The sequence below is a fragment of the Nilaparvata lugens genome, chromosome 1 (genome assembly GCF_014356525.2).
Source record: "Nilaparvata lugens isolate BPH chromosome 1, ASM1435652v1, whole genome shotgun sequence".
Lineage (NCBI taxonomy): Eukaryota > Metazoa > Arthropoda > Insecta > Hemiptera > Delphacidae > Nilaparvata > Nilaparvata lugens.
The window spans coordinates 60,929,748-60,944,749 of NC_052504.1; the positions used below are offsets into that span (position 1 = coordinate 60,929,748).

General features: G+C 35.3%; 1 protein-coding gene and 1 long non-coding RNA gene across 5 annotated transcripts in view; one reads left to right on the forward strand and one right to left on the reverse strand.

The window, feature by feature from the left end:
• Positions 1 to 14,598, reverse strand: part of LOC120353790 — a 61,275-nt gene extending 46,677 nt beyond the window's left edge. For both annotated transcript variants that reach the window (XR_005572595.1, XR_005572596.1), the window contains exon 1: positions 14,478 to 14,598. This is a non-coding gene — a long non-coding RNA (uncharacterized LOC120353790). The remainder of the gene's footprint in view (positions 1 to 14,477) is intronic.
• LOC111049971 overlaps positions 1 to 15,002 on the forward strand; it is a 152,870-nt gene that overhangs the window by 114,799 nt on the left and 23,069 nt on the right. For all 3 annotated transcript variants that reach the window (XM_022336188.2, XM_022336194.2, XM_022336203.2), the window contains exons 2-6: positions 2,412 to 2,604; positions 3,886 to 4,108; positions 6,450 to 6,596; positions 7,781 to 7,848; positions 14,129 to 14,280. In XM_022336188.2, coding sequence (XP_022191880.2) covers positions 2,412 to 2,604; positions 3,886 to 4,108; positions 6,450 to 6,596; positions 7,781 to 7,848; positions 14,129 to 14,280 — 783 coding nt within the window. The remainder of the gene's footprint in view (positions 1 to 2,411; positions 2,605 to 3,885; positions 4,109 to 6,449; positions 6,597 to 7,780; positions 7,849 to 14,128; positions 14,281 to 15,002) is intronic.

Genomic DNA, 15,002 nt, shown 5'->3' on the forward strand with positions numbered 1-15,002 from the left:
ATGGACCTTGTAACATCCTTCTCGTGCATGAGGTAGGTAGGTAGAGCAGTTTATAAAAATAACACATAGTCGAGATTTTCATCTGCAGAATAGCTGTTTTGAAGACTTCAAAAAAATCATCGAATTTCGCAATTTACACAAAGGAAAAAATCTGGTGTGGCGCACACAACTTTCCTTGCCGTTATGAAAATTGATCACCTGATGCTAGTGTTCCCGAGCATCTCAAGTCTACTACTATTCAAAGATCTGAGCCAGCTGGTGACAGGACAATAACGCTGGAAACACACGAGGTCTGCTATCTCTTCATAGTGAATCATTTAATAGAATCGAGAGTTGCCAACAGTTTGCAATTGGATAATCATATTTTCTCGAATTTCGAGCTTATTTTTTATTTTAGGTGAAAATGTTACTGAACATTAATTGTAAAAATTCTCATGCTCAATCTTTTCCACTCGAATTTTTTGTTCAAATTGTATCTGAAGCCTGATAATTGAGAATCTAAAATCAAACTTTGCATAGATGGGGCGGAGCTCCTGAAATTTTTACAGATATGGGACTTGTGGCAGTTGATAGAGCTTATCAATGACTATTTCAGGTATGAATTTGATCAAAATCGTTGGAGCCGTTTTCGAGAAAATCACGAAAACCCCTGTTTTTGACAACATTTTCTCCATTTTAGCCGCCATCTTGAATTGCATTTGATCGAAATTGTTCGTGTTGGATCCTTATATTGTAAGGACCTTAAGTTCCAAATGTCAAGTTATTCCGTTGATTGGGGGATGAGATATCGTGTACACAGACACACACACACACACACACACACACACACACACACACACACACACACATACAGACCATTACACAAAAACAACTTTTTTGGACTCAGGGGACCTTGAAACGTATAGAAATTTAGAAATTGGGGTACCTTAATTTTTTCGGAAAGCAATACTTTCCTTACCTATGGTAATAGGGCAAGAAAAGTAAAAGTACTCTGAAAACAATTATATATACACACTAACCGTTAGGCTCGCTTCGCTCGCCATATCCGTCTAGCCAGAGGGCTCCGCCCCCTGGACCCCCGACTGGATCGTCCAAAAATGAGATCAGCGGGCTCGCTTCGCTCGCCTGCATGTAGACCTCAGCGGAACCTCTTTACCGAATTTGAACGTATTATGTCAATTTGATCTCGAAAAACACCTGTTACTATGTCGGCGTATCTTTGGCGAAAAAAAATCTTCCACCTCAGCTAAACCTGTGTCTGAATTTTTTTAAATATATTTCCATCGATTATTGAAAAAGGTGAGGAAACGCAGAAAAGCTGAGAAAACGCTAATTTTGGGCGTATCTTTGACGTTATTTCAAATTCCTTCTAACACAACATTATTGCACCCCAGCTGAGCTTCTGTAGTAAATTTGAACATTTTCTGTTAATTTTTTCTCGATAAAGCTGAGAAAACGCTAAAAAACGCTGGAAAAACGCAGATGTTGGACGTATCTTTGGAAATTTTCCCAAATCCGTTCTTGCGCCTCTAAAGGGCCAACTAAACGCACCTACCAAATTTGAAATGTTATGTCATATTTTCATCATAATATGTTAGGACGATCCAGTCGGAGGTCCAGACTAAACGTCTGGCTAAACGGATATGGCAAGCGAAGCGAGCCTGACGGCTAGTAATATAATATTCCCAGGAATAGCTCTGATTGAAGTAGCAGTACCCAATCAATTTTTCCGCGATAAATCAGGACCTCCTAAATAGGTATTTAGAAGGTACTGGATAAATTAGTATTTAGGAGGTCCTGAATAAATGCATTTCAATCTTCAACTTGGTGCCAACCTAACAAAGTCAACTCAACTTAAAGCCAACCTGACAAAAAATTTTAATTTAGTTACCAGAACAACTGTTTCGAAGAGGTACTCTCTTCAGATTATAGTTCTATATTAGCATATGGTATGGACATTTCAATTATAATTTCAAGATATTGGAATAAGAAGAATATACATGCTAAAAGAAGAACTTTAAACCCTTATAAACCACCCTTAGAGTTAAAATATCGCCAAAAGATTTCTTAGTGCGCCTCTAAAGGGCCAACTGAACATACCTACCAAATTTGAACGTTTTTGGTCCGGTAGATTTTTAGTTCTGCGAGTGAGTGAGTGAGTGAGTGAGTCAGTCAGTGAGTGAGTGCCATTTCGCTTTTATATAATATAGATAGATATAGATATAGATATATGCAGTAGTCTGATCGTAGTTTCAAATATGTTGCCGCCAATCGTCATTATGTTATTCCCCAAAATTATTCTCGTTTAAGAATGAGGCTTACAGTTCAATGAGCAAGGGAAGTTGTGTGAGTGTACCACACCAGATTTTTATTCATGTTGCACAAGATCGCTAATTGCAATGCTTTTTCAGATGCAAGTCTCGCTCAACAAAGACGCAGCAAATCGAGCTCATCGCAGAGCAGCAGTAGCATCTCGCAGGTGGTCGACTTCGACTGCCCCGAGGAGTTCGGCTACTACCCGCACCCTGGCGACTGCACCCAGTACTATGTCTGCGTCTTCGGAGGCGCGCTTCTCGAGTCCTGCACTGGGGGCCTCATGTACAGGTAACCACCTAATTCTAACCACCACCACAGTCGATTGACTGGACAATCATTAAAGTAGACATTTCAACTACGGTATGTAGAAGTAGAAGTAGTCTTCTTATAAGTACCGTGGTTTCAACCAGGGTGTCCTGGGGTGAGGATACTCTACATCGCACTGGTGATGGTAGGGATGATTCAGGGAAGAATCAGGAAGATGATTGAGGGTGCATACAGGAAAGCTACATTTTAGTGGGTTCCGGACGACCGATTTGCTTGGATGATGCAATATTTTGATCCTCCAAGATCACAATATTTTTTTACTGAGCCTTTAATTATTGGTTGTGCCGCCAAAAAAGTATTTGGAATGAGCTTTATATACATGCTTAAAAGTGAGAACAATCTTCTATTCTACTTTATGGAGGATTGATTGTCTATCAAGAGTAAAGTAACTGAAAACTGGAGATGTTTCATGACTATCCATAAAATAAAGCTTCGAAGCAATTTTGATGATTATCAAAGAAAATTATATTCTAATTTCTTGAGTCTATCTAATTTCTTGAGTGCTCACCGGATATTGCAGAGCAGGAAAAAAGTAACATATAGAAAACATTGCATTAATATTTTTTTCTATTTGATAACATTATATTTTCACTCATAATAAGGCTTATAGGTACTGAATTTCTTTTTCAGAAATTCAAATGAAAAATAAGCAATACTGTCGCAAAATTTATTCAAGTTTTCAATTCAGCCTACTCTAATTTCCAAAGCATTCCAAAACTTCAATTACAGTGTTTGAAAGCACCTGCTTTTCTTTATTTAAAATTTCACAGATTTTTCCACACTTTTTTGTAACACATGGCAAATTGATTGACAATATTGAAGAACGAGATTGTGCGAAATCATTTTTTATCAAGCAAGATCGTGAAAACGTATAAACGTGCAATGTATTGTGCATGAGAGAATATTAATCCCGTGATATAAAATGATGAATCCTTTTTCACCATAGTTGAAAGCCCATAAAATAAAAATTTAAAAAGTAATAATTCAAATATGGAATCAGCGCTCTTTTGGGGTTATTTATATTCTTCCAAAAACGTACCAATTATTTATTTATTTAATCATGCAAAATCACACAACGTACAGAAAAATACATCAGGCTTACCCTCAAAACGGTTCCAATTCTAATTTATACAACAGTCCAAATGTAGCTAGAATTATAAATTATAAGTATTATTTCTTATAAACTATGTATAATAATATACATTTTTGGCAAATTTGAACATGTTTGACTGTAAATTGCAGCCACGAGTTGCAGACTTGCGACTGGCCACGCAACGTGGGCTGTGGGGGCGCAGAGAGCAGCATAGAGAGCGCCACAGTGAGCACGGTGCAAGTGACTGACCCACGCACGCGCACCACACCCATTCAGCCACTCAGTCGCAGCACCCTGTCGCAGCGACAACATCAACAGCAACAGCAGCAGCAGCAACAACAACAACAACTGCAGCGCGAAGAAATTCCCAAGGTGAGGATGGTGGTAACAGCAATGAGGAAAATGAAAACCTATTGTTCTAGAATGAATTACTCAAAAAACTATGGTGGCTAATTTTTACTTACTTTACTTGGTTGTTCCAGATTTTTAAATTTATTTTCATTTAAATGGTCAAAATATAGTTGAGTTCTGACTGGGACTGTTTCCACTCAGTCCGGACGAGGGAGTATATGAATAGTCACATTATAACTTATAAGAATAATATTCTAACAATGCTGTACACGTTCACTAATACCTATATGAGCGAATCTGCCTTAAACTGCTCGAATTTTACGGAATTAGGTACCGGGATTATAAACAAGAAAAAACGACCCCAATATTTGTGTGTATATAGTGCTTATATTCTAATTTTCTACAAAACGAAGTCCAGGAACGCAGTTTCTTTTTAAATCAAGCCCCGATTAGAGCCAGGGGGCTCTAACTATATAAATGGATGGACGGACCTGCTGACACTCGGCTCAGTAGTGATGGGCCGTTGGCCCTGCTATATGCTTCGATGAGCTGCATGAAATATAGTTGTTGGCCTCGTTGAAGATTTTTGTCTATTGCTCACTACATGATTGTGTGGCAATCGCTTCCGATCTCATTACTTTTTCAAAAGATGTAAAATTACTCCATATAATAGTGATTTCCTTCTCTAAAGATTATTAAGAAATTTCTATGCCTACAGTGAATAATGTAATTTGGGGAAAGTGACATTAACAAATATTACCTCTTCCTCAACACATTTTGCTGATCTACTTGGAGAAAGTGTTGGTCCTTCAAGGAGCTTTACCAACTAGACTCACATAATAAGTGGAAATTCAAAATTAGAGGTAACTGCAGTCCTATCATTCACATTCTGAGGAAAATGTATTTGAAAAAATCAAGGTTTTCCCACATTTTGCTGCGTCTCTAGGAGATCACGTAACATTAATGACTCATACAGTCGGTCTGGTGTTTTAGAAACAGTACCGTTCAAATATTTCCTTTTCCTTAATTCTTTCCGACTTGACTTGATAGTTGATGAATAATTTATTCTGGGGCAATGGCCGAAGTTCTTGGTTTAATGTCCCAATAAGAAGGACCGGTTCCTTTGGGATCATCCAAGGGTGAAATTATCAGGAAATTTGAGGACATAATCCGGCAGCCGGTTGTTCTAGCTCCTCAATCTTACAAAGGATACAAGTTTTCGGTTTGATATTAGTCAAATGATGTTACATCATCGTTTTACTTGTAGCTATGTGATATGTAATGCAGGAACATAAATGCATTTCTAAGCTTGTCACATGAGTGAAACAAAAAGAAAAATTGTCAGTGCCTCATCTAGGTATTGGGAAATATTGAAAGTTTAGTTTATAATTTGAACTGATAGAAAACTAACAACTGATATGAACAAATATATTCAACAATTACAAAATAGAATACCAGTATACCAAGTTCATGAATGAGGTGAAATATTCGTTGAAAAGGTCTGGAAATTATAGAGCTTAAGTTTATGCAGTATTTCTAGATGTATGCTTATAACAATAAAGTCGATAATTTGATGTTCCAATAGAAAGCTTGATTGGAGAGTCCAAAAAACTGCATAAAATAGTTTTGCATGTATTCGTAACTTCGTAATGTTCAAAACTTTTTTACATGCATAGACCCATTTTGAAACAAGTAACTATCATAAGATGGTGATAACTCTGATTGAAAATAATTATTCAAAACTACTCGAAATGTTACATAAAAAGTTCCAACCTTCTTTAAAAAATTTGGATTGGGATAACAAACAACAAGGACTGACTTCTACAATTTAGTATGGATGAAAACTAAACAACTAACTATTGGAACTTCAACTAGTCATCAAATTTTCAATTAAAATAAGGAATATGTTAGTTTTTGGAAAACGTATGTTGTATTTATCCAATTTATGATTGAATATTAAATTCAAGTAATCAACACCTACAATGTGACCGTTAAGCCTACTGTGGTATGGAGCAATCTCAAAGTAACTTTGTCAGTCAATCCCAATGTGGCGTTGGATAACACTCATTTCCTTGAAAATATCAATTTATATCCTATTTTATTATCATGAATAATAATAAAATAGCTCACTCTGAAAACGATTCCATTAATAACAATGATAAATTAGAAAATTTTCAAAACTTCAACTAATTAGTCATCAAATTTTCAATTGAAATATAGAATATGTTAGTTTTTGGAAAACGTATGTTGTATTTATCCAATTTATGATTGAATATTAAATTCAAGTAATCAAATTAGGAGTCAATTTTTCTTAGATTACGATGATGATCAATCATAGTTGTTTTTTGTTGATGTTGAGCAGCACCAACTGTACGCGGAGGAAGATCTGGGACCAGCAGAGGAGGTGGAGAGTGACCGCCAGCAGAGGGTGTACCGCGGCCAGCCAGCCACACTCGGCCAGGTGGCCAGGGACAGGGATGGACTCAGTCGACACAGCAATGCATTGCAGGTAACCCGTCACTTCTCTCATCACAATCACAAACTAATATTTTTTGTGTATCTAATATTCTTTATATCATATTTCTTTAAAAAATTATACATTTAACTGCTGAATATGATTTGTGATTGAATTTATTTATTTATACATTGATACATACAATATCATTCTCAACTATGAATGATTGGGAAAGAACAACAGTCTTTTAAAGCCCAGAACTGTTCCTTTCCCAAATTTAGATAGAAATATTGTCCAAAAATAGGTTATGTTTACACTTCATGATTGTTGTGCAATTTTGAGTTCAAAATATATATATATAAACTAGGAATTTAGAATTTAGAAAAGTTGAAAACCAAATTAAATAACAATACTTCACTAAATCATCACTGATAACTGAAAAATAGTATATTAATAATATTGAAATTTTTAAAACTTGAAAAGAAACTCAACTGTATTGATGAATGAATATTGAGACATTTCGAGCGTATTATGGAAAAGTTTTTCATTCAGTTCAAATTTTGTAATAATTCTTCTTACATTGAGACAAAGGTGGAACAATACAGCCCACAACAATTATTTAGGAAATAAAGTGACTATACATCTATTAATGATATCGTATGATCGTTACTTCGTTGATAAAATTCAAAATATGCCGAGGAAGGCCGAGGAAAAGATGGATGCCGGTCCAAGAAGCTAGCTATGAGTAATTCATATGAAGAGGATGACGATTCTGTATTTTTTAACACATCCCTGTTATTCCACAGAAATTTCACACTTCTCTGGAAGCATTTTACTAGAAGCAAATAACAGTTATAGAATTAATAAACAGAGAAGTTTCCTTATCATTTTCAGATATTGAAACCTTCCAAATATATTTATTTGATACCTCAATAGTCTAAAAATTGAACCAGTTGAAAATGTATTAAATTTGACAATTTGTGACAGCGTACATCACCTATCACCATAGTACGGCTATTCCCTTAGCCGATAAATTTGTAATCAACTGGATAACATTGATTCCTTCCCAAATCTTGACATTAAAAGAGTCTTTTCGAATGAGAATCACAGAGTCATGTGAGAATCACATGATCACATGGGCACAAGTAATCCAAAAACAAACTGAACCATATATACTGTCAGAAGTACTTTATTGGAAATTCATCATAAATTTGTAATCTGCTATGTGTTTTATCTAGGTTTCTCCTGGCGTAGGAAGGGAGAAGCTGTCAGTTGTATCTTTCGGAACGCAACAGCAGTACTCAAGGTGAGATTTGCAATGTTTCATGGATTGGAAAAACAAATGGATTAACAAATGAGATTAGGTTTATGTTAGCATAAGGAGAAAATGAGCTAGCTATTAAATTGTTCTTTATCATTGGATTATAATAAAAAAATATCATCCTCATTATTTTTGTGCTAGCATGCTATCAGGAAGGTCACCTTTCATTAGCTATAATTTTTGGTGACAATATCATATAGATCTAACATGGGTTCATATTAGTATGAATAGGATGAACTGCAAAATTGATATATAAAAAATACGTTACGTGAGGCACTTTATCACAATATATTTATCAGTACTTTCAACAGCACCTAGTCATGAATTCATTTGAAATTTCATCATTTCTTAGTTTTTATTTTATCATTTCATATTTTTTTCCTTAGATCAGCAGCTCAAGTCTTAGAATGATATAATTCATCTCATATTCTTCAAACTACCTTTTTCGCATAACATTCTTTCGATGGTGAAGGTGTAAAGTTTTATGTATCGATCATTATTAATACCATTACTAATATAATTTATCGCTTTCTGTGACATGTGACAAACCAGTGACAAAAAGCCCAAGCCACCTGATATTGACAAATTACTTGAAAATCAGGACTACACCATTCCTAACAAACTGCTGAGACCAAAACGACAGACACGACTAAGGTATGACTCATAACTTCTTGAATACTGTAATATGAATGCTCACTCTTCCATAACTTGAAGAGTAGACTCATCGTGAAAAAAACTCATGTAATGAGTTGTAACTGACAGAAGGGTATGTCGAAGAAGGGTTCTCAAATAATGCATAATTTGCAAGTGAGAACGAAAGATAATAACTTAGGGCAACTTTTCAGACGAACTCGGTTTTTATTCACACTTTCCTATCCATTGATATGAAAAAATGAAAAGATAGATGATTAGTACTGTATTAAGCAATGTGCTGAATAAAATACATTCTATACTGCAATAGCCCTTTTGTAATATTAGAATCTTATGTCTATTACTATATATTATTATTATATATATTATTATATATATTATTATATATTTTTATTCTAGAGATATTTATAAAAGTAATAATGAAAAATTAATAGTATAGTAGTATAATAAAGTAGTGAGAAACTATAATCAAAATATTTAGTAACTTATTCTAGTCCCTCCATCATTATATACTTAATAATGTATTAATTGATTCCATTATTTTTATCAGTTCATTTTCATTTAACGAATTAGAGTGAAAATTATAATATACTTTTTCACTAATTCTTTTATTCTGCACTCTCAGATCTCATTCATGTCAGATATTCCACCTTACTATTGAATTTTCACTTGTTATTTTTCATTCAAGTTACCCTGGACCGACAGCAAAATTTCAGGCGACCCAAGGATCGCATAATCCATGGATTCAAAATCCAGTCCCATCCTTCCCACATCCTGGTCAGAGGCCCTTCAATGCACGACCTCCTCTAAGAGCTCCACCAGTCATGTCCGAATTCAAGCCTGCCAATTATCACACACACTCACAAACGAATCCTTTCCGCAACCCGTTGATGCCAACAGTCGACGCAACCAGCGCTGATTCCAATCACAGGCTGCCAACCCCCTCCCAATTCATGACAGCTCCAAACCTGCAGCCACATGCAGGCTTTGCCAACCCTCCTCGCCACTTCCCCGCTCACAGCACTCTGCTCACCTCGAGTCAAATCAAAGACCCCAGAGTCAACTCAGTCGAAGAAAATAGTCAATACATGATGCAGCCAACTCACTTGTCACCAACAACTGAGAGGTCCCCCATATTTTTCACCGTTAATGATGTGGTGACTCCTTCATTACAACCAATAGAGGGGTTTAACGCTATTAATACAGGCACATCCAACACTGCATTATCAACAAATCGAAATACACAAACATTCAGCTTTATAAACACCCCAAACAGTGTCACTAACAATAACTTTTCTGTATTTAATCTTCCTACAAGTTACTCTTTACCATCTGTTACTAATATAAATTTTCCTTTACATGGATACCCAAATTCAAGTTCAGTTTTTAAATCGAACACAGAATTGAGGAATAAGACAGACGTTTTAGTGAGCGAAGACACTAAAATTAAAGAATATGTATTGCCGTTCGACGGCGTAGAAAAAACTCAAGATGATGTTAGAAATGCTTCAGAAAGCAACAAAAAGAGATTAAAGTTTAGGAGAAAGAAACCGTCAAATCATAAAGGGAGACATGATAGTAATGGAGAAGAAAGTCAATCGGAGAATGATAACGGATCATTGAATTATGAGGAGGAGGTATATGATGAGAAAGATTATGGAAGGCATCAGGATCAAGTAGAGAACAGTCCTGACGAACAAGAAAATGCGGAATCAGGGAGAGGAGGAACCACAGAAAATGAAGAAGACGAGAATGAAGGAAAAAGTGGAGAAAAGGATGAAGAGAAAGAAGAGGAAGATGACTCGGATTCCTTTGATAAAGAGCCATTTCCCACACCACCAGCTGATTTCTATCTAGATCCAGAAGAGAAGTATAAAGGTATACGTAATCCATTTGCCAACCCTGGGTTTGATTTCGATAAATTTTTAGAAAAATTAAGTGAAATACCAAGAAGTCAATCCAAACAAGTTGAGAGTGATACTAACACTCAGCAAGTCCAACTTCAGTCACAAACGCCAACGGTTTCTGCAACTCAAATAAATAATGATAATAAATCCAACATGAGTGTAGAAGCAAGAAACTACCCAAGACGTATCAAGAAGACTCGGAGAAGAATTTTACGAAGAAGGAATAATGCAAAGGACCCTAAAACTGGAAATATACCATATGGAGTGATTCCAGAAAGTAGAGCAGTCGTTATTAGTTCTCAGGAATCGAAGCCTCATCATCAGAAACGTAGGGGTACTAATAGATATAAATTGAGAGCAGACTCAGAAAGAGATAAATATGATTTTGATGACTTGTATATTATACCAGAACCATTTTTACTAAGCAATTCATCTAATGATCGTAAAAGTGAGAATTATGAGAATAAAACGCCTGATAGAAAAAGAGGAAACATTTCTAGAGTGACTGGCCTTAATAGGAGGAGGATGAAAAGCTTCTCACATAAAAATCGTCTGCCAGCTGATCAAAACAATGATTCTTCTATCAATTTGAAAAATAAGTTTGGAAATAAAGAGCCTGAAGAATTATTAGAGGACAAAGAGGAATTTATTCCTGACTTTGACATAGACATTCCTAGTTTCTCCCGAATGCCATTATTTACTAATAAAAGTTCCAAGCCCCTGAAAGTATCTAGTCAAAAACACAAGAATGACAGTCCAAATTCTTCTTATAAATTCAAGATAGGTTCAGAGTTGGAAGATTTGGAATCTGAAGACTTTGGCTTCGTAGACAAAAAGGATGATAATCAGAAAACAAAACAGAACCACAACGATAGGGACAGACTTAAACCCACCTCAGAATTCTTTGAGGATGAGAGAAAAGAGCCTGTTACTCTAGCTCCAAACCATAGATATGATTTGCCAGAGTTTGAAGATTCGCAGAAGTCAACCAGTACCGGTATTATAAAGCCTACTCATAATGTTGCAGCTTCAGAAAAACTCAAAGTTCTAGCCACAAATGAGCCTGAAAAAAATAGATTCGAGGAAGAATATGAGAATGTTGATGGAGACTACAATGATTACGACGATTATAATTTTGACTATTCTGATGATTATTCGTTGGAAAGTTTGAATAAACCAATTTTGAAAGCACCCAAGAAACCTAAAATGCCTAAACGTATAACAGAGATAGATAATGAGACCTATAACATACCCGAGTCACAATCAACTGACATAGAAGAGGATCAAACCGAAGAAGATGAAGATGAGGGGGAACAAAGTGAGTCAGAGGATGATAGTGATTACGAGAATACAAGCAATGCTGAAACGGACGACAACGCCAATAGAAATACAAAGCAGGATGCAGATTATGATTATGATGACTATGATACCAGTAGCAAAAGCAACGAGGAACCACAGGGAGAAGATCATGACATGAGGAAAGATCAAACAAGAGATGCCACTGAAGAAGAAGAAGAAGATGGAGAGACAGTTGACGAACCACACAAACAATCTGAAACGAATAATGACTATGATGAAAATGATAATGGAAGACAAGAGGAGTTGGAAGATGAAGGTGAGAGTGCAGATATGCGAAAAGTGCATCACAACAATCCTTTATACCCAACTAAGCCTTTGCAAAACGACGGACAGTATGAGGTGACAGAGAACATAGCTGAAAGTAAACTAAAAAAATGGAGAACAACAACTCCTTTCACCCCAACCTCTGAGACTATCCAATCCACCACACAGAGAAGGCCATTTTTGGTCACAAATCAAAGTAGGAATCATCCAAAGAGGAAATACATTCACAAGAATTTGACCCCTCATATTGGCAACAAATCAGTCGACAAATATTATCCCAATCTGCAAATTCCAACTAACATCAGTAACACTAATCAAAATATTGCAATAAAACCAACCAGATCGAATATTGATGTACAGTCACCACAAATTGCACGTACACCTCACATGCACAACAATCATGGCAACAAATACTTCTTTCAGCCCCATAACAAGACAACACTGTATAACGTTGACGGTCCATCTAACGAGCAATTATCTCTGATTGGGCTAAGGCCAATAGGTGTAAAAAGACCCATACATGTCGACCAAAAAACTGCACACACAAATTTAAACATTAGTACAAAATACCCCACCACAGCCGATCCCATTGAAACATACAAACAAATAAAAAAGATGAAACAAAAATGTAGGACAGACCATTCAAACTCAACTAGATCAAAAACGACCAGCAATAGAGAATTATTGAGCTCTGAATTCCCTTCCTCACCCAAAAATCGTTCTCCCTACTCTTCTCAAGAAGCCACAGACTACTTAGATGATGACGATGACGATAACGATGAAGACAGACTTGCCGACCATTTCACATCTCGACCATCTAAAAGCCACGCGATGACCAAAGAGCCAGTTACTGACCGATACTTTACAAGCGAAACTCAGGCTATACCTCACTTTTACACCACTTCTCCTTCGACTAAAAAGACTATAGACTTGACTAACAGGTAAGTAACAAATGTTTCAAAATCAAATTCAAATCATATAAGATACTTTAGTCTGAACTTTTTCACATATTACAATGGTCTTACAGTTTGCGAGATGAAAATAACCATTAACACTACTAATAGAAAAGCTCTCAATATTATTTAAACTCAATATTAGCTTAAAAATGTTTTAATATTGTATCACTGACAACAATGCATGACATTATTAAAATGAGCTCGCTAAATTCGAATCTCCTTTTCATGCAACAAAATTATCAATGAAACTCAAATGGATACTTTTAAATGTCATAGTGTTTAATTTTTATAATAATATAATAATGCTTGAATCTGCATTAAAACTTTCCATGTCATAGAATGTAACTCATAAAACCCAACTATAATTCGACTCATGAAACTCAGCTATTCTCAACTCCACAACTCGTGAAACTTGCAACACTACAAGTTATTCTTTAAAATGCTAATGAAATAGTAATATTAGTCGTAAATATTAAAGTGAGTGGAGTAATAATTCATTATATCGTAAGTGATTTCTACCGAGTTATGCTTCATATATTATAGTTTGAATATTAACCGGAAAAAATGACTTAAACACCGTACATGTAACAGTCTAAGATGCTTGTAAAGTGCAACGAAATTATCAATCTATAAATAAAAACTGATTTACAGTCTAGTTATGCAATAAACTGTATATTAAGGAACGAATAATGGAGTTTGAGAAATTTTAGACAACCTATCTCATATTCAAATCAACTTCGGAGTTACAAAAATAATACCCAAGTTACTAAAATATAAGTCAAGAAAATGACAATGAAGTAACAGAAAACAGGAATCTACAAGTTTTCAGATTCTCATTGAATTATAAAATGGAGTATACTTTACTAAACTGTATCAGATAAAGTACCTACAACTGTTTTCGACTGAGACTGTGGTACTTTTTCGAAACTTGACCAACTCTGAGTGAATGAATAAAGAAAATGTTGAATCCAATGAGAATTATAGCCCATTTAGTGCAGCTGAAACACCCAGGAACTACTCGGGTGAAAAGCTACCAACTATAAGAGTAGGTGGAATTTTATATTCTGATTGATCATTTAACAAAGAATTAATTGTTTATATTACAATGAGGTTTATTGTGTGGAACAGAGGCAGTGCTTCGCCAGCCACTTACATCGAGCAGCCGACAACAGCTAGGGTGAGCAGCTCCAGGTCCTACAACAACACCCAGTACAACCCACAAGCTTTCGACAGCTTCTACAACCTTTATGACGACGAGGCTGATCTCTACAAAGATATAGGTGAGTTCACCAAAAGCTAGCTGATTATTAAAGCTAGAGCCATTATCCTATAATGGTTCAAACTAATTTAGATTCAATAGATTTGGTTAATTCATTCTCAAATCACAACTTGAACTATTAGCTCTGAAACATCAATTAAATGGTAATCTGAAAGACTACACGAATAGGAAACATAAATAATCGATGTGAAAACTTACACATTTCCCGAAGCCACCCAAAGCAGCTATAGTTTCCAGATGAATAGTTTCCTTTTGATTCATTTCAAACGGTGGAAGAGCTTTCTGGAACATTCCAAGTATGGACTCTCTTGCTTTAAAGCTGCAATCAAGAGATTAAAATTAATAAACAAATCATATCATGACAAATTTTATCTTGACAAATAAATATTACAAATCAAATTACATACAATAAATTTAGAACAGAAAAAATAATGCAAATTCTCATAAATTACTAAGAATAATGAATTAAATAAAATCTTCTCATTACTCTGGCAAAACAAAACATAGATAACCATTTTTTTCTTATTTACAATCATTAAACGTTTACATTATAGAAAACATTTACATTATTTTTTACATTATAGAAAATTGTGGTTTCCAACAATTAATTTATAATTTGGAGAATCGCTTACTATTAGAATAACAGGACATGCAAGGAGCATATTTTACTTCATAATCAAACATAGCAGCACTTGAATTATAGTTTACACCAACTCTATGTAG